At 44.8% G+C, this 23,257-nt stretch overlaps 1 protein-coding gene across 7 annotated transcripts in view; it reads left to right on the top strand.

The window, feature by feature from the left end:
- The window catches only part of SFMBT2 (Scm like with four mbt domains 2), a 229,429-nt gene that overhangs the window by 29,358 nt on the left and 176,814 nt on the right, over nucleotides 1-23,257 (top strand). For 5 of the 7 annotated variants that reach the window (XR_014145456.1, XM_081820544.1, XM_081820545.1 and 2 more), the window contains 3 exons: nucleotides 1,625-1,719; nucleotides 2,755-2,871; nucleotides 3,419-3,659. Coding sequence is in view for 5 of the 7 variants with exons in the window: in XM_081820544.1 (XP_081676670.1) it covers nucleotides 1,625-1,719; nucleotides 2,755-2,871; nucleotides 3,419-3,659 (453 nt within the window). In the remaining 2 variants the exon portion in view is untranslated. Of the gene's footprint in view, nucleotides 1-1,624; nucleotides 1,720-2,754; nucleotides 2,872-3,418; nucleotides 3,660-23,257 lie in introns of those variants that run through there. The other 2 variants (XM_081820547.1, XM_081820548.1) reach the window with 2 other exon arrangements.

The following is a 23,257-nucleotide window of genomic DNA, read 5'->3' as shown; positions in this document are numbered from 1 at the left end:
TTTTTTTCAGGGAGCCTGTTTCCAGTGGAAGGACCTAGATCCCTGGGTAAAGTGGAATGTTGGGAGAAAAACAAGGGAAAGATTTTCTCTTCAGGGAGCTTTTCTTTTTCTTGCACATTTAATTACAAACCAGCTTACGGGGGTCAAAGTTGAGGAGGCTAGTTCCAAGCAACTTTGATTTAGAAGACAAAATTTAAGGTAACTGCTTTTAATCTAGCATCTTCTGGCTTTACAAAAATGATCTTCTGCCCGTTTCTGAGACTATACAGAGTATCGCAGGAAAATTACTTTTCCCACTTACAATTGAAGAAACCTTTGGTAGAAAAAAGGTTGTGATAGCCTGCAAGAATGAGGCTTTCTTTCCTAGAGCCTCCTGTTACTGGTTCTCCTGGATCACCTGCCAGGATATACCACTTCTCCATTAATGACATGACTGAGAGCAGTATTTATTTTTGGCCTGTGAAATAGGCTCTTGCTTATAGAAGATACACAGGTTGAACATCCGTTGAGCATTATTGCAAGGAAAGAGAAGCTAACCTTTGAAGATCTTACTTATCCACGTGTGTGGATAACCCCTAACTCCTACTGCTCTATGTTCTTTTTTTATGATATGATAGCCTTGCAGATAACGCTGAAATAACGTTTACAGCTTGTGAGTTCTTTCCATTGGAAACTGTGATGTAATATTGTTATCCGTGCTTTAAAATGAGTTATTTGGTTCTTTTTGACTATACAGATTGTATCTTCCGCACAATCTTAAATGTTCTGAGAATTGCTTGATCGGTTTGAGAATTGCTGGTTGGTTTCTGTCACTAAGTTGCTAGGTGACCTCACATACTGGAGCAATCCTTCTGGACCTCCCAGTAGTTTTTTCCTTGGAATTACATCAGAGTCAATGCTTCCTGAAGTCCCTTATGACCCTAACAATCTGTGCTCTTACTTTATAATCTCTAGCCGTCGGAAGTAAACACGTGGTCAAAGGTGCTCATGCTGTCTACACGTCAAGGTACCTCCTCAGTGCCCGATGGTTTCCTTTACCAGGTCCTCCAACCTCCCCGGAGAAGGGAGTGGCCACAGTGACAGCGGCTGATTCCAAACAAGTACTCTAGCAGGCGGCAAATGTGCCCCGAAACAAATCTCGTTTCATTCGCCTGAGAGCGCCTAATTTTACCCTTGATTTTGCCAGCGTAGTTCAGGCAGGATTTCTTCAGTGTTCCCTTTCCGTAGTCAACACCCCACAGCCAGCACACCAAAGCCGACAGTATCAGCAGCATCCTTTTTTTCTTTTCTTCAAGGTTTTTATTTATTTATTTGAGAGAGAGCGAGAGAACACAAGCAGGGGGAGCAGCAGAGGCAGAGGGAGAAGCCGGCTCCCCGCTGGGCAGGGAGCCCGACGCGGGGCTCGATCCCAGGACTCTGAGATCATGACCTGAGCCGAAGGCAGATGCTTAACCGACTGAGCCACCCAGGCGCCCCTCAGCAGCATCCTCAACAGGATCCTCCTGCACGGTTGAATTCCATTGTCTCTTGCATTAAGGATTTGCCGCTCTTCGTGGAAGGCCCGTGCCTTTCCATTCTTCACTCTGGTGTTGATAGTCTTCTTTTTTTCCTTGTCTTTTGACAGAAGAAGGCTCAAGCCTGGAGGAAATTGGCTTTAACTGGGGAGAGTATCTGGAAGAAACAGGTACCAACGCAGCTCCTCACACGTCCTTCAAGCATGTACGTAACACCCCTCGTCTTTCTGGTCTGCATTTGGAGAGGGGGAGGGGCGTCTGCAGGAAGATGCCGAATCTTTGGGAAGAAAAGGGAAATTGAGGCAGGATTTCTTAGAAATCCAGAGGTGAGGGGGACGTCCATTTGCTTTCCACAGACAGCTGCAGGAAAGATGGGCCTCGTCCTCATACTTGATGTCTTCTGGTAATGGGGGCTGGGCCCAGGGTGGGTCTCAGTGTGTGAAGGACAGTGTGCACCTTACCCTTATTCTGCACCTGTGGAGCCAAGGTAGACAGACATGGCCCTGCAAAGGGCACACAGCCTGAGACAGGTAGGATTGTTGGGAATAAAAAGCCAGCAAATGAGGAGGTCAATACATGTGATGAGCAATATCATCTAAGACGGGTAATGGCTGTATATTTTTTATTTTGAATGGATATTTGTATTTCAAAAGGACACCTAAAAGTCTTACAACCATCTGTGGGCAGATGAGTGAAATTAGAGGAAATGACTGTAAATATTCAGAACACATTTGGATCAAACCAGAAAATCATTTTCATCAGTAGTATTTCTTTGAACAATGCACATAGCGTGCCCTGCCAAGGGCAAGTCCCGGGAAATAAAAGATGGAGGATTTATCAGACTTTTGCTTATGTATGAGATTTTGGTAATATATCATTAGCGAGGGAAAGACTAAATTTTCAGGACCCAAGTTCTGAGGCATTACTGTAGCTTTACCGGAAATGAAAGTTTAATTCTGAGAAACAATTTTTTTTTTCCCCCCACTGGGCTATCCAAAGCAAAGATTTAGCCCAAGTCTGGTAAACAAACTGGGGCAGTTTTCTAGCCTGTTCTTGCTTTTGGCTCTTTTGCCTCTTAAAATGCTGGGATGACTTGGCTAGATCCCTTGAGGGGGTTTAGGAAAGAGATACTGATCCACAGATTTTTCCTTCCTTTCTGTACCAGGAAGTTACCAGTATTTCTCTGTGTGGAGCCACCCTGTTCTCTTAGATCCAGTCATGTCTCCCACTTCCCTTTCAGCCACAGTGTGGTTTCCTTCCGGACGCACAGTTTCCCCAGGCCCATGCGCCAGGTTTAGAGGAAGAGGAGCATGGACCCCTGGATGAGCCACGTATAATCCCAACATCTCTTAAGCAGGTGCTCCTCGAGGATGTCAGATGTGTGAGCTTTCGAATGTTGTGGCTCACCAGGCTGCAAATATTAATGGACTATAACCCTTAATTAAAAATAAAGAAAAAGAAACGCGTTCTCCAAGGCTGTGCTATTCTTGAAGTGGCCGCTAGCCACATGGAGCTACTGAGCATTTCAGATGCGTGCTGTCCCGAACGGACAGGTGGTGTGAATGTAGAAGGCTGGCTGGATTTTGCAGGCTTCTTGGAAAAGAACAATGTAAACCAACTCCGTGTCTTTCATGTTGATTACATCTTGAAATAACAATATTTGGTGTATATTGGGTTAGATAAAATACATGAGTAAAATGAATTTCATCTGTTGTATCTTTCTAATTTTTCGTGTGGCTGTTAGTAAACACCACATCTGGTGGGTGGCTTGTGTGGTATTTCTCTTAGTGCTGTTCTAGGGCGAGAGGAATATTATTTTTAAGTGCTGTGTGTTTCGTAGTTCTCGTCCTCTTCTGGGTGTGTCCGTTATAATCACATTGTCCCCGTGTTTCTCTTTCCTGAAGGTTGAAATCAGCCTTCAGAGCAATTTCCAGCCGGGGATGAAGTTGGAGGTGGCCAATAAGAACAACCCAGACACGTACTGGGTGGCCACGGTCATCACCACCTGTGGGCAGCTGCTGTTGCTACGTTACTGTGGTTACGGTGAGGACCGCCGGGCCGACTTCTGGTGTGACGTGGTGATCGCGGATCTCCACCCCGTGGGGTGGTGCACGCAGAACAACAAAGCCTTGATGCCCCCGGACGGTAAGCTCCCCGCATCCCGACGGCCGGGTGGCCCACATCCCGAAGCCTCTCCACTCACACGCGATCAGCGTTCAGGATGCTCGTAGAGCCTTGAAAACCGATTTATTGGGAGGTCTGGTGCTTTGCAGGTTGCTTCTTGAGTTTCAGTGTCGGGAGGGAGGGCTCCAGAGTGGGGGGGACCTGGGTGCATTTTTACTTGTCCACTGAGCCCACCGGGGCCTTCTGGAGACTAAGACTGGGCATTTTTTAATTAATTTATTTATTAGAGAGAGAGAGAGAGAAAATGAGCTGGAGGGAGAGGGAGAGAGAATCTGAAGGAGACTCTGTACCGAGCACAGAGGTCTGACACTGGGCTCGATCTCACGACTGCAAGATCATGACCTGAGTCGAAACCCAAGAGTCGGCCACTTAACCAGCTGAGCCACCCAGGCGCCCTGAGACTGGGCATTTTGAATAGTCACATAGAGCACCTGGAACAGGCTTCTCTGATAAGTTTTCATCTGTCTTCTTGTGGGGAGACTGTCAGGGTGGGAAGCGTGTAGAAAACTGAACAGATGTGGAGAAATGACATTACTCTCGAGGGAATCATCAGAGCTTGTAGAGATAAGATCCATTTAGTCGCTGGAAAACAGTGGTTCCCTACAGTGACCGTACCCGCCAGGGGACATTCAGCCATGTCTGGGAGCATTTTGGGTTACAACAGGGGGGGTGCTCCTGCTGGCCTCTAGTGGGAAGGCCAGGGTGCCACACAAGACAGTCCCCGAACCAGGGAGTCATGGGGCTCGAACTGCAGTGGCACGGACTTGGAGAAATCCAGAAGGAGCTCGTCTGATCCCGTAAGTGAGAAAAGCCGCGTTTCCAAATATTTGAATCTTCACACCCTGTTTTCAGTGTTCGAATCTGCGGTGATGGCCGCGGTGATGCTTGAAGACTTCGGATGCTGATGCTCAAGACTGTGTCATGTCTTCATAGTACCTGTCTGCCTGTTTTAATTTTGACTTGATATCTTTATTTCCACCTGACAGGTAACGTTTCAGAGCTGAATTCCGAGGTCCTTTTTGTCCACCATATTGGCAGTTGCTTTCGCCCGGAACTTTTGGATTTTGTCTTCTTTCTGAAGTTCTTATATATTCTTCTGATTGGTGGGAATGGTCTATGCCTTTCTACTACCCCGTGTCCTGCATAATTGAGAGCCGGCTGAGAGGCGGTCATGGCCCTATAGACCCATGACCATGGAGCTTGAGTTGTATTTCTGTGACGTTTATAAGGACAGAATACATTGCCTGGGCCTCAGCTGACATCGTGGCCCCTGAGTGCCCCAGAAGAAAGAGAGATGGGCCCTTCTGTCCTGCTTTGGGTCATTGCATCTGTGCTCCCCCATGTGCAGGCCCTCCTCCCGCCCCCCCCCCGCCTCCTCCAGCTGTGAGCTCATAGGCAACCAAGGTCAGACCCTGTCTTTGCTCACAAAGGCGCTGGTGCCCTTGGAGTTGATCACATCTGCAGCTGTGCCCCTCGCCCCCCCCTTATTGATACTTGAAAACAAATTGAGTGACGATACACATACTGTAAAATTCATCCCTTGGAAGTGTGCCCTTCAGTGATTTTTGGCGTAGTCTACAAGGCTGCACAACTGTTGTCATTGTCTTAATTCCAGAGCGTTGTCATCACCCTGTAAGGGAACCCCGTGCCCATTGACCGCCACTCCGTTCTCCCAGTCCCTAGGTGCTGGCGACTGCTGGTCTGCTTTGTTTCTGTGGCCTCGTTTATGGAGACACGCGGAATCGCAGAACGTGAGGCCGCTTGCGTTTGGCTTCTTGAACTTTGCATCGTGTCCTGGAGGCTCCTCCCTGTTGTTCAGCTCGTGGGTCAGGACTTCATGACTTTTCCTGGCTGCGTACTATTCCGCCAGGTGTCTACACCACACTGTGCTTCTGCATTCGGCCGTGGGTGGGTGCAGGGTGCAGCCGTAGTCCCTGTTCTGTGGTTTTACCCCAAACGGCGGCTCCACAGTGGGAAATTGCTCACTTGTGTAGCCCAGCACTAACACCTGCCCTGGCGAGTTCTTAGTAAGTGCTCATTGACGGAGTGAATGCTCTGCAAGGAGGTTATTACCTCTGCTTATTACATAGATGCCCTTAGGAGGGGAATCTTTGTTGTTATGTCCACGGGTAGTGCCTTTCTGCCTGGCCTTTGAGTCAGGGCTGGTTGTGTCTTTGGAGCTACGAGTGTGAGCCTTGTTTCTGGTCTCTCTGCAGAGGGAGGGGCACTCGTGGGCCGTGACCAGCCGGCCCTTTGTTTCTGTGTCCCGTCCCAGTTCTGTGCGCACACATAGTGGGTCGAGCTGGGTAGAGCTCTCCTCAACGTGTCCCGGGCCCGGCCTGCACTGTAGGTCTGTCGAAAGTAACACTTTTATATTTCTCTTTTTTTAACCCTCTTTACAGAGTTTTAAGTGCGTGGAACCTTGTGAACTGTAAGCACAGTGTCAGCCCATCCCTAGAACTTTCATGTCTTGCATAACTGAAGCTTTGTACCCACTGAGCAGCAGTCCCCCAGTTCCCCTCCCCTGGAAGCCACCATTGCACCACCCGCTTCTCTGGGTTTGATCACTTCCGATTCCTCACCTACCTGGAGTCGTGCAGTGTGTGTGCTTTTGTGACTGGCTTACTTTCCCTCAGCATCGTGCCCTCGAGGTTCATCCGTGTGCAGCGTGTCCCAGGATTTCCCTTTTTTTCCTTTCAATTTTATTGAGATAGAATGAAGCTACAGCGGTGTGTGAGTTTGGTGAACACCCGTCCTCTCACAGAGATACAAAAAGGAACCAAAAGAAAATAGTTTTTTCCTTGTGATGAGCACTCTCAGGATTTATTGTCTTAAAATGTCCAAATATACTGCACAGCAATGTTACCTGGAGTCCTCACGCTGTGCCTTTCGTCCCCTGTACGATCATAACTGGACGTTTGTTCCTCTCGACCTGCTTCATCCAGTTCCCTTACCCCCCCATGCACGGCCTCTAGTGACCGAATCTCCTTTAGTATGAGGGGTTTTGTGTCTTTGTTTTTTTTTTTTTTTTTTCTTTTGAGTCCACATAGATGGTACAGTGTTTGTCTTTGTCTGTCTGACTTATTTCACTTAACATAATGCCTCGGGGGACATCTGTGTTGTTGCAAATGGTAGGATTTCTTCGTTTTCTTATGGCTGAAGAATATTCCGTTGTCTATACATACGGTGAACATTTAGGTTGTTTCCGTGTCTTGGACGTTGTAAATAATGCCACTGGGAACATGGGGGTGCAGATATCTCTGTGACATAGTGTTTTCCTTTGGGTAGATACCCAGTCACAGAATTCCTGGATCATAGGGTAGTTCTGTTTTTAATTTTTTTGAGGAACCTCTGTACTATTTTTCAGAGAGGCTATACCGATTGGCATTCCCACCAACAGAGCGTGAGGGTTCCCCATTCTTCTCATCGTCGCCAGCGTGTTACCCCTTGTCTATCTGAGGATAGCCATTCCACATGTGTGAGGTGATACCTCCTGGTGGTTTTGATTTGCATTTTCCTGATGATCAGTGATGCGGAGAAGTACCCGGATGTGCTCTTTGGAAAAATGTCTATTCAGAGCTGCTTTTCAGTTTTTCTTTTTATTGAAGTGTCATTGACACACATGTGACATTAGTCTCAGGTGTATTAACACTGTGATTCAGCTTCTCTGTATCTTATGCTGTCCCCACAAGTGGAGCTCCCACCTGTGCCCATATAGGCTGTTATAATATCATGTATTCTGCATGCTGTATCTTTCATCCCCATGATTTATTCATTCCGTAACTGGAAACCTGGGCCTCTCACTCGCCTTCACCAAATACATGAAGGGAAATGGGTGAAGCTTATGCCCATTTTTTTATAAAGACTTTATTTATTTGAGAGAGAGAGAGAGCACGAGCCCAAGTGGGGGGAGGGGCAGAGGGAGAGGGAGAAGCAGACTCCCTCCCTGAGCAGAGATCCCGGGACCTCTGGATCATGACCTGAGCTGAAGGCAGACTTTTTTTTTAAAGATTTTATTTATTTATTTGAGAGAGAGAGAATGAGAGAGAGAGAACACATGAGAGGGGATAGGGTCAGAGGACAAAGCAGACTCCCTGCCGAGCAGGGAGCCCGATGCGGGACTCGATCCAGGGACTCCAGGATCATGACCTGAGCCGAAGGCAGTTGCTCAACCAACTGAGCCACCCAGGCGCCCTGAAGGCAGACTTTTAACTGACTGAGCCACCCAGGCGCCCCTTCTGCCCATTTTTAAATTGGATTTTTTTTAAGCTATTGAATTGTATGAGTTCTATATATATTTTGGATATTAACTCCTTGTCAGATCCATGGTTGCAAATATTTTTTCCCATTCTGTAGGTTGTCTTTTCATTTTGTTAATGGTTTCCTTTGCTGTGCAGAAGCCTTTTTAGCTGGTTGTTGTTCCAGTTATTTATTTTTTATTTTATCGCTTGTGCTTTAGGTCTCATGTCCCAAAAGATCATCACCAAGACTGATGTCAAGGACCTTCTTTTTCCTGTGTTTTCTTGTAGGAGTCTTATGGTTTCTGGTCTTACATTGAGGTCTTTAGTTCATTTCGAGTTAATTTTTGTGAGTCGTGTAGATAGGGGTCCCTTCTTTTTTAAGACTGAGTAATATTCCATCTGCTTTGAATGAAAATAGCCACCGAGGTGAGAAGATACAGTGTCACGTATGATTATTTAATTTCCTTGCGGTCTCTGTCCTCTCATGAAGTAAACCAGTCTGGACGGATGATATGTGCTGATGGAATATTGGGAAAATATCGGTGCTACTCGGAGAACGAGAAATCTTCCCGCTTGCCCAGCTCCGCACACAACGGCCACGTAGCGGTGCTCACACCCCCCCCTTGGGCGGGTCCTCGGGCTGCCTTCCCGCCTTCTCGCTTGTCCTTGCTTATCTCATTCACGACTCACTCTCCAAGTCTGACACATTAGCAGCTAAATGCCCTTGGAAAGGCTGCACAATGGTTTCGCTTTGTAATAGATTCTCTAGTGAATCGTTTTTAGAGACATGTTCAAGAGTACTGAATTTTAACACTCTCGGAGCTAATGGGTTCCTTTGGTAGAAATCCATGCTGCTTTGAGAGAGAGGGCATAGTTTATTAATCAATTCTTCTTTCTCGCTTGGATGAAAAATGTGGCAGCAGTCACAGTTCCAGAAGCAACATCAAATTTGTATCCTACTGACTTTGCGCTATTAGGCAAGACAGAGACACACTTAAAATGACAAATTCCCCGTGAAAAATGGGAACACCCCATAAAGGGGGGCAGCATTAATGTGATGGAAAGATTTGAAGCCTGCTCAAAGAATAACAAGTTATGCTAATTGGAGAGTTTCTTTATTGCTCGTTTTAAAGAACTTGAAAAAAAAATGCAGTAGGTAATCAATATGACTTGGAAATCTTTAGCTAGCGCAGAGAACAAAGTCAGGAAATCGCAGGTTCGTGGGGGCCAAAGGTTTTATTGATTGCTGTAGTACAGGATAATTATTACTTTGTAGCCAGGGGCAGCAGTTGTCCCGCAGGGAATTGGGGAATCTATTTTTGAACAGGGATTCTTGTTTGTGCGGTTTTCTGTCTCAGAGAGCTAATATCGTTGGAAATTCTGCAGCTGTACCCGGTCAATCTTTGTCGTGGTTAAACTTGAAAGGATATCACAGGATATTAACACAAGTTAAAGTCCATGACACATAATGGTTTTGTTTAGGGTGCTCCATGGTGATGGACTTTCTTACCAATCTCAGGAATCTGGGGGCTGTTTTAAAGGGAGGAACATGGCGGTTGGAGCCAGGGGATCTGGTTCTTATCTTGCCTCTACCATTAATCTAGCTAGCTAGGTGAGTTTCCTCTCAATTTTCTCATCTCTGAAATGAGACTGTCTAATGTCCAAAGAACTTTCCAGTCTGCCATGCCTGGGTTTGGGGTCCTTGCAAAGGAAAGGAGGAGCAAGGGGTGCTAGTTTTCTCACGTATATATGAGGAGTGGAGTTGGTTTCGGAACTAGGATCTGTGGAAGTCCAGCCCAGGGGTCTGTACAAAGCACAGAAGTTTCTGTGTTACCCTTGGGGTGATCAAGTTTCAGTGGATTGAGGGACATACGAGGCTTGGGAAGTTATTGGGAGTGCCTGGGTCCATTGTCACCTGCAAAGGATAGAATTTCACTCGATAAAGAATCTCGAGGGTCATCGACTCTGGTTGCCTGTTGGAGACCAGAGAACTGGGAGTGTTCCTTCCCAGAGCGAGAGTCAGCGGAAGTGTAGCCGAATCAGTCAGTCTGTGCATGACAGCTTCAAAGTACGGGTGGGCGGAGCAAGGGGCTGAGGGTGTGGGGTGATCTTGCCCACCACACGGAGGAAGCAGAGGGCCACCCCTCCTGCTCAGACTGGGGTTGTGTAGTGCTCAAGACTTCGGAGGACATTTTGGGATTGTCCCAAGTAGTCTTGCATCTTTTGGAGTCCCTGCACCAAGACAGTCATTTTAGGATTTGAGATGATAGTTTTACCAACCACGTAGCATCCTTCACGGTCCCATATTTTCTTGCCTTGCTGTTTGCGGTGAATTTAACATTTGACTTAATGCGAGCCGTCATTCTTTCGCTAAGCCTTACAAGGAGGGAAACAGCCTGTGGCAGCTCCACCTATTTGATTAAGAGGTGATTCCGATCAGCAGGCGAGAGCTCCGTTACTAAGGACACATTCAGAGAGACCTGGGTGCAGTGGCCAGTTGGCTGTCCAAAGAGCAGCGTTCCTGCTCATGAGCTAATCGGCACTAATCTTTCATATTAAAAGTATTAAGAGACATACTACATTAAAGCATCAGTAAGTGCAGTGGAGGATTATAGTTCTTATTAGGGGAGCTAGAGGTAAAACGTCTTGGCTTAGTAAATCAATAAGGCTTGATTTATGCATAAGCACATGCAAAGCTCGCAAAGGGCAACTGCCAAATAATTATTGTTTATGGTGATAATGTAAGGAAATCATTTAATCCGGTGACTGTTTCACTGTTATTTATTGAGAAGTAGCATCGCTACCGCTCAGCGTCTGGGGTCGGGGAGTTTGGAGTTCTTGCAGGTGCCGACTGAGTTGCTGAAAGGAATGCTCCTGTAAGATTGCAGGTAAGTATGTGTGATGATGCCTGTCCAAATAAAACCCCTCGGCTTCTAAATGGAGAAATATTTATGTGCGCTTTTGACTGTTGCAGTAAAAAGTATTAGAATTATGGTGCCTTAGGAATCACGCCACTAATTTTTATTTTCCCCATTATTAAAATTTCTGTAATTTGAATTGCAAACTCTGCAGTCTTGCCAGAATGACTCTGTTTACCATCCAAAGTTGAATCAAAATTACCGGGAGTTAGTTAATATATAACTTATTTGAATAAAGGGATGTTTATTCATGAAGTGTTAGAAGCAAGTGTGAACACGGCCTTATGTTATGCGGGTAGATGCTGCCAGGTTCTGAAGCCTGGTCTCAGGACTGTTTTGGGGGATTTTGTTTTTACCGTAGTTGATTATAAAGTAAGGACTGCGGCAGGTGATGCACAGTCATGGGACAAACAGACCTTCCAGTTGTTTAACTGCGGACGCTGAGAGGTCAAATTTGATCGTGTTGTATTTATTACTTAGTTTATTATTTAAATGACATTTTAGCAATACTAATGGAACTTACACATTCCCATTGTTTTCATCCGCGGTCCTAAATGTTGTGGAGCCCCTGCCTGTTCAGGTGGTCATCTGCTTGCTTTTCAGGTCTTCTGTCCCCTGTGTGTTGGTTCTTGTTTGCTTGGGTCCTGGAGGCGTCTGGGCTGATTCGTACTCTGAGTGTCAGGCATGGACCAGGACAGCCCCATGTGTCCTTGTGCCTTCTCTGAGTGTGTGACCTCAGGTTTCCGAGGCTCCATCTTACAACACACCACGCTGGACCGGGTGATTGCCGAGTTTTCCTTCCACTCGAAAATGTTCTGAATATAAGAATCCAAAGAGCAATGAATGAGATTTATTTATTTATTTATTTTTTTTTTTTTTTAAAGATTTTATTTATTTATTTATTTGCGAGAGAGAATGAGAGACAGAGAGCACGAGAGGGAGGAGGGTCAGAGGGAGAAGCAGACTCCCCGCCGAGCAGGGAGCCTGATGCGGGACTCGATCCCGGGACTCCGGGATCATGACCTGAGCCTAAGGCAGTCGCTTAACCGACTGAGCCACCCAGGCGCCCCTGAATGAGATTTATAAAAGGGCTCTGAAGCAGATAGGCTCTATGAATAGACGCCTATGGAACCATGTGTGGTTTTTTTTGTTTTGTTTTGTTTTTAGCCCATGGAAGGAAAAACAAAGACCAAAATAAATAAATAAATAAATAAATAAAAGCAGACTAAATGGTTCCCATATAAATCAAAAACCTTGTATAGGTAGTGGTGAACAACTATTTGTTTATAAGTAAAAAATTAGTCTCTTCTCTAATCCCTGCTTTGTGTTTGTGCTTGTTTTTTAAAACTCACTATATACCACATGTCCCCTTAATCAGTGTCTTGCCCAGTGAATGAGTCAATCATGAATTTTGTCCTGTTGGCGTCATGGCTCCTCAATTAAAAACAGTTTTAATACGCAATATTTTTATTGTGTTCCTGCTGTGTACTGACTAACTAAATTTAACCCTATCCTAAGAAGACCCTTGTCAACTAGCTGATAGTATTCTTATTTTACTTTTGAAAAATGTGGCTTGGCAAGGGTAAGTCAATTGTCCCCAGGTCAGACAGCTTGAAGAATATTTTAAGGCAAGGGTGATTCCTTCCTCCCCCATCCCCCAGCTTTTGAAATCAATGTTTTGAAAATAGGAGGTCAGTAAATATTTGTTTATTGATTAAGTTGTGTCAATAAGACTTTCGAATCTTTAGACTTGAAATATTGGAAATGCATTATGAAGAAAAGTTGTAGAATTGGCTTCTTGTGGTTTTTAAGAAGAGGGTAGAACGCTCCTTGTCCAGAATGTTTTCCATCTTGTCATTTTTGGAGGCAAATAAATGGAAGAGATTCGGTCTGGAGCTTCCTTGCCAAGTGGTAATCATGAGATTATGTAAAATTATGTAAATTGTATCAGATGCTATTTGGGTGTTTCTGCACTCCATAAAAACTGTAAGCACAAAGCGGCACTGTAAGATTTTCCCTTTTGGTGTTTGTCATAAATTAATTGGCTTTCTCCTGCTGCTTAATCCGGTGACATCTCCTGTAGGTCAGGCTCCTGTCTGATTCCATGCGGGACGCGGGTTAGTTCCTTGGGTCTCCGTGGCCTCTTGTTTGGCCACTGATGGTGCTTCTTCACCCCGCAGGGCCTGTCTTCTCTGTCCCCCCCCCCCCCCGTTGAGGGTCCCGGCCCTGGGCTGCTCCTGATGGGGCCCAGATAGTGCTGACCTCCTGTGCCACTCCAGTCTCTGCCCGGTGGACACTTTAATCCCCCCGTGCCCCCGATGCAGCGCCTCTGGGAGAAGCTTCCAGGCACCTTGGAGCACACGGGGCTCCTGTAGGGCAGCATGCCCTCCTCGGACCTCTGGCTGTTCCCAGCCTGACCTGCCTGTGTTTTCCTGCCCAGAGCCAGGAACTCTAGCACCATCTGCCCCTCCTCCATCATGCCCTTGACTGTCCTCTAGCCTGTTGCACTGCTGAGCTTCTCCCACGCCTCTTCCTGCCCTGGGCTCCTGAACAAGACTCTGACTTCCTATTGCTTCTTGTTAAGCACCCCCCCCGCCCCATTAAGCCTCAGGTTTCCAGGGTCATGTCTCTGTTTCACAGCCATGCCTCTATTCCAGAGCTGTGCCTCCACTGTAGAGCGGTGCCTCCATTCCAGGGCCATGCCCTCCATCCAGGGCCATGCCTCCATTCCAGAGTCATGTCTCTGTTTTAGAACTGTGCCTCCATTCCAGAGTCATGTCTCCATTCTAGAACCATACCTCCATTCTGGAGCTATGCCTCTGTTCCAGGACTGTGCCCTCCATCCAGGGCCATGCCTCCATTCTAGAGCCATGCCTCCATTCTGGAGCTATGCGTCTGTTCCAGGACTGTGCCCTCCATCCAGGGCCATGCCTCCATTCCAGAGCCATGGCTCTATTCTAGAACCATGCCTGCATCCAAAGCATGCCTCCATTCCAGAGTCATGCATCCATTCTAGAGCCATGCCTCTGTTCCAGGACCATCCATGCCTTCATTATAGGACCATACCCTCTGTTTCAGCGTCATGCACTCTGTTCCATGGCCATGCCTTCATTTCAAGGCCATGCAATCCGTTCTAGGACCATGCACTCTGTTCCAGGACCACGCCCTCTGCGTTTATCTGAGAGGTTGACAGGACCCCCCCTCCCATGCTGAGTGTGTCTCTCACAGCCGTGTGCTGTTCTCTGAGAATGCCTGCCCCCTGGTCTTACTTATGAGCGGTGTGTCTCACGCAGAGATCCTTCTGGATACGGGGTTCTACGACGTGTTTAAGAAGTGGGTAATGTGACTTGATCATGGCTTTGGCTTCTTTGAGGGCTTGCATCTTACTTTTATAGCCTGTCCTGTGCTCTGAGAAGGGCCAGACATGTACATCAGGATAGCACAGCAGGGGTCTTTGATGTTCACGCTCGCTACACTTTTTTTTTTTTTTTTTAAAGATTTTATTCATTTGAGAGAGAGAGAATGAGAGAGAGCGAGTACATGAGAGGGGGGAGGGTCAGAGGCAGAAGCAGGCTCCCTGCCGAGCAGGGAGCCCGATGCGGGACTCGATCCTGTGACTCCAGGATCATGACCTGAGCTGAAGGCAGTCGCCCAACCAACTGAGCCACCCAGGTGCCCCACGCTTGCTACACTTAACACCAGGATGAGAGGGGCATCTGCCCTGACCTCTGCATTCTAGAAACTCTGCGAGTCACCAGTACAAAACAACTGCATTTATTAAAGAACACGGAACCCTCTTAGCCACCAGGGGATCGTGCCCTCAGTGTGGGCCCAGAGACACTTTTAATTCTAAGCATTTTCTGTGTGACGAACACTGGTTGGGCACAAGGGCAAGGATTCTGCGTATCTTTTATGCCCTTGGAAAGAAGGCCTGTGTCTGATTGCTGTGGATTTTGTGGGTTATGGCATTGCCCTAAAGGAGAAGTAATGCATGTGTTAATAATGCTACACGTGACTGAAGATAAACCTTGCGGGGAGCACAGAGCGAAGACTTTTTGCTAACGAAGTTTCCGTCTTCAGGAGTGCTGAGTATCCTCCTCCTCTTTGTTGTTGCTACTTGTTTTGGTGTTCCATTGTGCGGTTCCAGAGGCACTTAGTCATTGGTGCAGACTTCATGGCACTTTTATACATCAGCTGAGGAATATTGGACAATACTAAACAAAATTTAATTTTGCTTATGAAATTAAAATATTTTACTATATAAATTCATGGTCCTCTCACATGTGTGTATTTAGCTCTAGACAGCATACATTGATTTTTTTTAAAAAAGATTTTATTTATTTATTTGACAGAGAGACGCAGCGAGAGAGGGAACACAAGCAGGGGGAGTGGGAGAGGGAGAAGCAGGCCTCCCTCCGAGCAGGGAGCCCGATGCGGGGCTCGATCCCAGGACCCTGGGATCATGACCTGAGCCGAAGGCAGACGCTTAACCATCTGAGCCACCCAGGCGCCCCCATACATTGATTTTTTACATCAACAACTGGAAGGACATTGAATGCTAGAACTGTGGATAGTTTTACTTTTTATAAACACATTTAATAAAGGTTAAGTTTATAAAGGTTAAGTTTACAAAACACTACATAAGATAATTTTATTGAAATATTTTAGATAAAAATTTTGATATTCACTAATTATAATTTGTAGTTTTCCTATTAATTTCAGTAGATGATTTGGAATATTTACAGGGAAAGTAGCTTTTTTGAAGACACATAAGATAACTTGAAATTTTGATTTCTGCATTTTGATTTACATTGTTTTGATTGAAAATATTAAAATTGTATAGACTGGATATAATTTTATTTTTTAATCCCTTAGATGATTTCTGTGAACAGAATATAAATTATGTGAAAAATCTTGATTTTTTTTTAACTAGATAGTTAATGCTTTTTCTGAAAACAGGACAAGGAAAATAATTTTTATGGAGTAAATATGTAATGATTTATGAATTATGGAAGTCTCTAATTTATTACTCATCCAAACATTGCTAGCCCATCAACAGCCAGACACACCATCATAATTAAATTTATTAATCTTTGGCATTTTGCCCTCTTGCAGTCATATATAAACCATACTTTCTGATTCTGTTATGATGAAGATATATTTGTCAACGTAGGAGGATGGGACATACTTCACCTCACATCCTGTTGGCTTGATTAATAACTTCAGAACATTTCCACATGTGGCAGGTGGGCCCACATCTGTGCTTTGCTGGACCCTGTCCAGTCCAGGGGGCCCTGACTCAAGGCTTCCACGCTGGGTTTCTCACAGCCCCCCATAACCTGGACCTCTCGGCACTGCTTGATTTTGGGACTCAGTTTCCAGACCGTCACATTCTCTTTGCCTCCAGAAACCCATCTGCCTGGGAAGATACCAATGGATGTCTTTTTCCTGCTGCCCCAGCCAGCCCACCTTCTCCTTTAGAGAAGAATGTCATCTTGTGCATTGCTTTTGGGACACCTAACTCAAATTATCGGTGTTTTAAGTGAAGCCTCCTTTACTCAAGGCATCATGTTAAGGTTTTATGCTTTTAAGCTTAATCGTCAAACTTTGTGATGTTACTTAAGTTTTGATTGGGGCCAAAAAGAATTTTAATATTTGGAGCCTAAAGACATTTTTTTAGTGTATGGTTGGAGGAATTTAAAAAAAGTTTTAAATTATATATTACATGTCTTTTTTGTTACAGAAAAGTAAGGTAGGATGAGCAGTAAGAGTGTTGGGAATGAAAACATAGTACGTGAGGTAAGAATCTGAGGGATGTGGGATGGGTCTGACTTAGGAGGGAAAGGAGCACCACACAGATGGTTAAGGTAGTGTTCATTCAGGTGCATTTAAAAATGCATGGCGGAGGGGGTCAGATCATTCTATCGGGTGTAGTTATGGGAGTGATATGGCAGTTTTATTCAAAATGTCATATGAGCAGTCATAGGAAATGACATCCTTTGCAACCATTTAAATGAAAGAAAGATTTTAGAATGCGCAGTCGAAAATACATGACTGGGGAGTGTAGTTTTTCAGAATTATTTGGAGGGGGGATGCGAGCAATAAAGCTCGACACCTGTGTCAGATAAAAGGCCAATCTGAAAAGCGGCCTTTTGCTCTCCTGGGCAGATATTTGGCCTTTATAATCTGGAAGGTGTACGTATTCTGAATGTCCTTCCATACCCGTCTTAGCCTTGTAATTTAGGTGTTTAGAAGTTTTTCAGGGCTTTGAAAGGATTTCTCATAGCTGGGCTTTCACAGAACTTACATTCGAGTCATGGATTCCTTGCAAGTCTTCCTCCAGGGTTCTTTTCTGATGGGAACACTAGAGCTGGTAGAGAGAGGACGTTGGGTTGAGGAAGAGGAGCCCACTCAGGCTGCCGGTAGCTGTTTATTACTATTGCTGTAGGAACGGAAACAATTTTACGTCAGTCTACCCAGGATTATTTATTGAGGTTCTACTATGTGCCCAGTGGCTTTTTTGGCGGGAATGTATGATATGGTTATTATAAAGCATTTTACATGAATCTCATTTGCAATATAGTCAGCTTTTGGCCAATGGCATGTATTCAGATGATGAGCTTACTTTTGGAAATGGATTTAAAAAAAAAAATTATATATCTGAGAGAGAGAGTGAGAGAGAGCAGGAGGGAGCGTGAGTGGGGGGAGGGGCAGAGGGAGAGAATCTTCAAGCAGACTGCCTGCTGAGTGTGGAGCCGGGACACAGGGCTCAGTCTCACAACCCATGAGATCATGACCTGAGCTGAAACCAAGAGATGGACGCTTAACTGACCGAGCTGCCCAGGCGCCCCCGGAAAGGGATGTTTTCCGTGACAGTTGCTAGTGTACGTATTTCTTCGTTGGCGTTTTCTACTTTGGCCATTTATTCTTAAAGATCCCACTCTTGTCTTGCGAAGACGCTTTGGAAGGTAATTTGAAATTCTGATCTCTGGAAACTTGGGTAGGATCTTTCTTCTTATCTGGGTGGGAACTTCTCTGAGACAGCACTTTTTTTTGTTTTTCGTTTTTTTTTTTTTTGCATTTTCAACATTTATCTTTCTTATGCTAAGCATTTTTAAAGGGTGGCTGGCCTGTAGTGGAAATTTACAAGAGCTGGAGGTTGACCTGATGGGTAATGAAAGTCTGATGCCTGACATCTGTGGTGGTCTGCCAGAGGCTGAAGGCAAAGGTCTCTCTGCGCTGTGTCCCGCTGGTATTAAAATGAAATAAATGGGTGTGTTTGGAGCTGCCTCCTGTGCAGGGAAGAGTGGTCTTTGGCCACCTGGAGGAGGGTGAGTATTGGCCTGAGTCAGGTGGGCTGGCTGGTGGCTCAGCTTTGCCTCTTGCTGGTCACTGGTCGTGACCTTGGAAAGAAATCACTTAACCTGTTGCATCCCACTCTGCATCTTCAGGATAGCTAATTAACACCTGACCTTGTTCTCGCTTGCTGGTAGTGTCAACCCCAATGTTGCTGACAGATACAGAAGCTCTCTGGAACCCACAGTACAGTGGGAAGGACACTCAGCCTCACATCATCCCTTCTTTTTCTTTGTTTAAATGCAAGAGGCTTTAATGGTCCCCCTTCCTATGCGGGACTGAGGGAGGTGTCCCGTGAGGAAGCTCTTGCAGCTTCTAGTGCAGAGACAGCTCACAAAGCTGGGAGCCCCCACCCAGCTGCTCAGTGCCCAGGATGTTGACGAGGAATTGCTTTTTCCCCACCATCTCGGGGAATTTTGGGCATGCTTCTGTTCAAAGTTATTTTTGCCTTGTGGTGTAATTATTTATGGATACACGATCTCATCCATTTGATAATAAAAGTGAGGTCTTGTGAACATTTTGTAATCAGAAGAAATATGTATTTTGGATCCTAATTAAACGTGTGAACCTTGGACAAGTTCCCTCATTTCTAAACTTTGTGACCATCAGTATTTCCATGGAGGGTAATGATAGCTGTCTTCTAGGATTGTTTTGTGTATTAACTGGGATTTGTATGAACTCAGAGCTGTGCTAAGAATATAGGAGGAAATCTAGAAATAATGTCTTTTTTCTTCCTTCATCCTCTGGCTAAGGATGGTATTTTTTTCACCTTTAAATTTTATTTATGGATTGATGATTTTAAAGACTTTACTTTTTAGAGCAGTTTTAGATTCTCAGTAGAATTAAAGGTACAGAGATTTCTCATATACGTCCTGCCCCCACATGAGCACAGCCTCCCCCACTATCAACACCCCCACCAAGTGGTCCACTTGTTAAAATCGGTAGACCTCCACGGACTACATAGCGTCACCAAGTTCATAGTTTACATTCGGTGGTGTACAGCCTTTGGGTTTGGACAAGTGTATAATGGCTTGTGGCTGTCTTTATAGTATCACACAGAGTAGTTTCACTGCCCTAAAAATCCCCTGTGCTCCCCCTGTCCATCCCTCCTCCCCTCCCCGTACCCCAGCCCACCCCTGATCTGTTTACTGTCTCCATGGTTTTCTTGTTAAACACCGTCCTGTAGTTGGAATCCTAACACCCTTTTATTTTTTATAAAAGCCTTGCACACAGTTAAAGCCCAGTGTTTCTTCAGAACAAAGCTTCTGCCCTAATTGAAAAAAATAACAGCAACCACCAACACAAACTCATTGGTAGCGGTGTGTGCATATTATTTATTGAAGAGCCTTTTAAGTCTTACTGCACTCGTACTCACTAGTCCCGCTCCTCGGCATTGAAGCGTAGGGCGTCTTGGAAACAACGATTCAAAGCAGGGAGGAGAGCCGTTAGTCATACACATTCGTGTTGCAGCTAAATGATGACTGACAGCCCGATTGCAAGGGAGGAGAAAGAAAATCTGGGGAAAGTGGGTATCGTGCAAGAGCAATCTAATGCCGTTTACTGTGGGAGCAAATAGCCCTGTCAGTAGGTCTGCAGAGTATGGGGTTATTATACAGTGAAGTGTCAGCTATTATACGAGAAAGCTGAATAATTGATTTATAGGACTCTCAGGCCTCAAAAAAGTTTTACATTTATTTTGTATCTACTAAGCGGGTGGCAACAGAGGGATGCGGCGTGGAGAAATAAAGATCATGAAGAACTGCTTCTCTTTGACAGGTGCTTTATGAGTCGAATGTGTCATTATTATAAGTACCTTAGAATTCCTCTACCAGAGCCACACCTACCGTGTAAAACAGCCCTGTTCTGTCTCCCCGAAACACGGTAAAGCCCTCAGACAACACAGCCTCAGGGCACTGACCTGGTACACACATAATCCATTCTAATGGTTTTTGTACTTTGAGACGTAGGGAGGTGAGCTGTGTTGTGGGTAGCCGACAGAGTAGGCAGTGAGCCAGCAAGGACCCAGGCTCAGACGGAGCCAGTGCTGGGGATGCATGGCGGGGACAGTTGTCACGATCCGGAATCAGGCGGACCTGCGGTGTGACTGGGTGAGTCCAGAGTTGAGGCAAACTCCATGACAGGTCAGCTCTCCGTTGAGATCGGGTGGATGGAGAATCTAGATGGGAAGTCCAGGTCACGTGGTCCAGGCCTGGGGACTAGGACTGGCCAGAGCCAAGCAAGACCCCATCAGTAGTAGTAGCCCTGTGGGAAACAGATCTAGAACCTACAACAGGATTGGATGCTGGACTGGGAAACTTACCAGGAAGGGTCAGGGCTGGCCTGACCTCATGGACAGGGTAGACCCACTGAGGCAGGGGGGAGGGAGCTGTGGAGTGGAGCCATAGGTGATGCTTCTGGGTCCCCGAATGGATGACTTGGGTGAAGGGAGCTTGGATGGGGCTGTGTGTGTGCCCCAGGAGTCACGGCTGGGCTCGCGGGGCCCTGGGCTGAGTAGCTTGTTTCCTTTCAGGATGCGCCCATGAGAGGGCAAGAATTCACAGAGCTTCAGCTACTAGAAATTTCCTATTTCTGAAGAGATTTAATCAGAGGGAAGTGCTGCAGAATTGAAGAGAAATGTGATTTTAAGGGTTTTCATAATTATTATTTTTCTGGTTATCTCCTACCAATTGACAGAGCTATTTAAGCATTGTTGATTAAACAATACAGATTTTTTAAAAAGCCCATTTGACATCTTTACACAGTGGTGACTAATAGCCCCCAAAAGCCCGTCGTGGATTATAAGAAGGAGTTATCACCATTAAAATAATCTTCAGTGATTTTTTTCACACTAGATAGGTATGTCAAGTCATTAGTATCTGATCAGCTTATTTCTTAGAAAATTATATGATGAGTATCTTCTGAGACTGTCATAAAGCAAGATAGTTTGCCAACCCACACCAACTTCCCACCACCCTCAAACATAATCAAAACAAGACTCTTTGAAAATCTCCAAAGAGAATAAAATTTATTTAAAACCTACTTTCTGGTTTAAATGTTTTATGGCCCTTTAGAGATTAAGGGATGATTTATGTGCCTTGTGTAGTGTTATTTGGAGTAATACTTAATCACAGATTTGTTTTTTGAAATGAATAAAGCAACATTTTTTTACATTCTTCCTCTGTACATCTAATATGTAATTTGTTAGCCCATCAAAATTAATTTTAGATCCCTAATGTACGTGGAGTTTTAGATTTGTAAGTCCTGTTAATGTTTCTTTCAGTAAAGTGTATGTATTTACGTGCCCTGCCAGGGTGAATTTCTGCAAAGCATTTATGCAAGGGGGATGTTCACATAAATAACCAACTGGCAAATAAATGTCAATTAAAATTCTATTAACATAGTTGGCCGCAGCTCTTTAACAAATATTTAAGTACAGTATATTAGATTAAATTTAAATTTTTTTTGAAACGCTTCCCTACTTAGTTTCCCAATTTAACTCGTCTTTCTGCTATCAAAAGCATGTTTTATTTTACGCTGAGAGGAATATAGGTTGACTCTGCTTACGTATGAATATGGCTTGCTAAAAGTACAGTTGACCCTTGAACTTGATGGGTTTGTACTGCGAGGGTCCACTTACACATAGATTTTTAAATTTTTTTCGATAAAAACAGTTCCATACTGTAAATGTATTTTCCTTATGGTTTTCTAAATGACTGTATTTTAAGAATGCAGTGTATAATACATATAACATGCACATGAATACGAAGGATTTGTTAATCAACAGTTTATGTTGTCAGTAATGATAGGCTGTTAGTACTTAAGTTTGGGGGAGTCAGAAGTTATATTTGGATTTTGACTGCACAGAGGGTCAGTACCCGTCACCCCCCGTCACCCCCCTTAACCCCCACGTTGTTCAAGATCAACTGTATTATAAAGATTTTTAAGTGGTTTTTAGACGCACAGGGATTTGGTTATTATGGACCTTTTTCTTCTCATTTTCATGGTACCCTTTATTTTATTTTATTTTATTTTTTCTTTTCCATTTTTCTTCTCTGGGGATTTTTACCTTACAGCTCATCTGAGGTCCTTGATCACATGGTTTATGTATTAGGGTACAACGTAAACTTCTATTACAAAAAGACCCCCCCCCCAATACTGTGGCTCACAGTCATTTAGAAGTTTATTACCCTTTCCGGCAACAGGCCAGGGGTGAGTGGTTCACGATGGGGGACTTCTGCACCACTGGGTGGTTGGAAGCTTGATTCTCCTTCGCATTCCCAGCAAGAAAGAGGGAAAGAGAGCGTCCAGGGCCAGCTGCTCACCTTCCATGGGCCAGAATTCAGCACTGGGCCATCCCTTACTGCAAAGGTGGGTGAGAGACGCACTCTGCAGCTGTGGGGCCCAACTTCGTAGCCGAAACTCCCTGGGTGGGGAAGCTGCTTTTACTAAGAGAAATAAGGGGAAAAATGGTCCTCAGGGACAGTTAGCAGCATCTGCTATAACACATTTAGCTAACAAACATTTTTTTAGGGTAACTGTTTCATCTTTCCAAACATCTCAAGGAAAATGTGAAAGTGCTTGAAATATAAAACCAAACCACACTACTTTTTTTTTTGTTTGTGCGTTAAAATGCATTTTCTGTAGGTGATAAAATACCTTAAATTTCTAGCTTGTAGCTCCCCTGTATTAACTTTTAAAGAGATTAATGGCCCACATTATGATTGCCTTTCTCATAGTTGGAGTACACCAGCAACACTCTTCACTGTGCTTTTAAGGTGTAGCCCAGTCTGGGGCAGAGCAGAAAATCATTTACTACTTCTGCATTTCTGTGTGCTTAAATATATTCTGTTGGGCCTAGATTCAGTTTTTTCATTTTTCAATTCTGTTTTATTTAAGCTTGAGTTTTATCAGTTGATATGTGTACAGTATTTTCAAGAGACAAAACAGTTCTAAAAGGCTTGTTTTTAAAAAAATTAGCAGTGTCTTGTTATATCCTACAAAATACCCTCACTCTCAAGCTAAGTTGTTTTTAACTGTTTAAGAT

This window comes from Leptonychotes weddellii, chromosome 5, assembly GCF_054177405.1.
Source record: "Leptonychotes weddellii isolate Sample4059 chromosome 5, ASM5417740v2, whole genome shotgun sequence".
In the NCBI taxonomy this organism is placed as follows: Eukaryota; Metazoa; Chordata; class Mammalia; order Carnivora; family Phocidae; genus Leptonychotes; species Leptonychotes weddellii.
The sequence above is the reverse complement of the archived record's forward strand: the minus strand, read 5'-3'. Positions and strand labels throughout refer to the sequence as shown.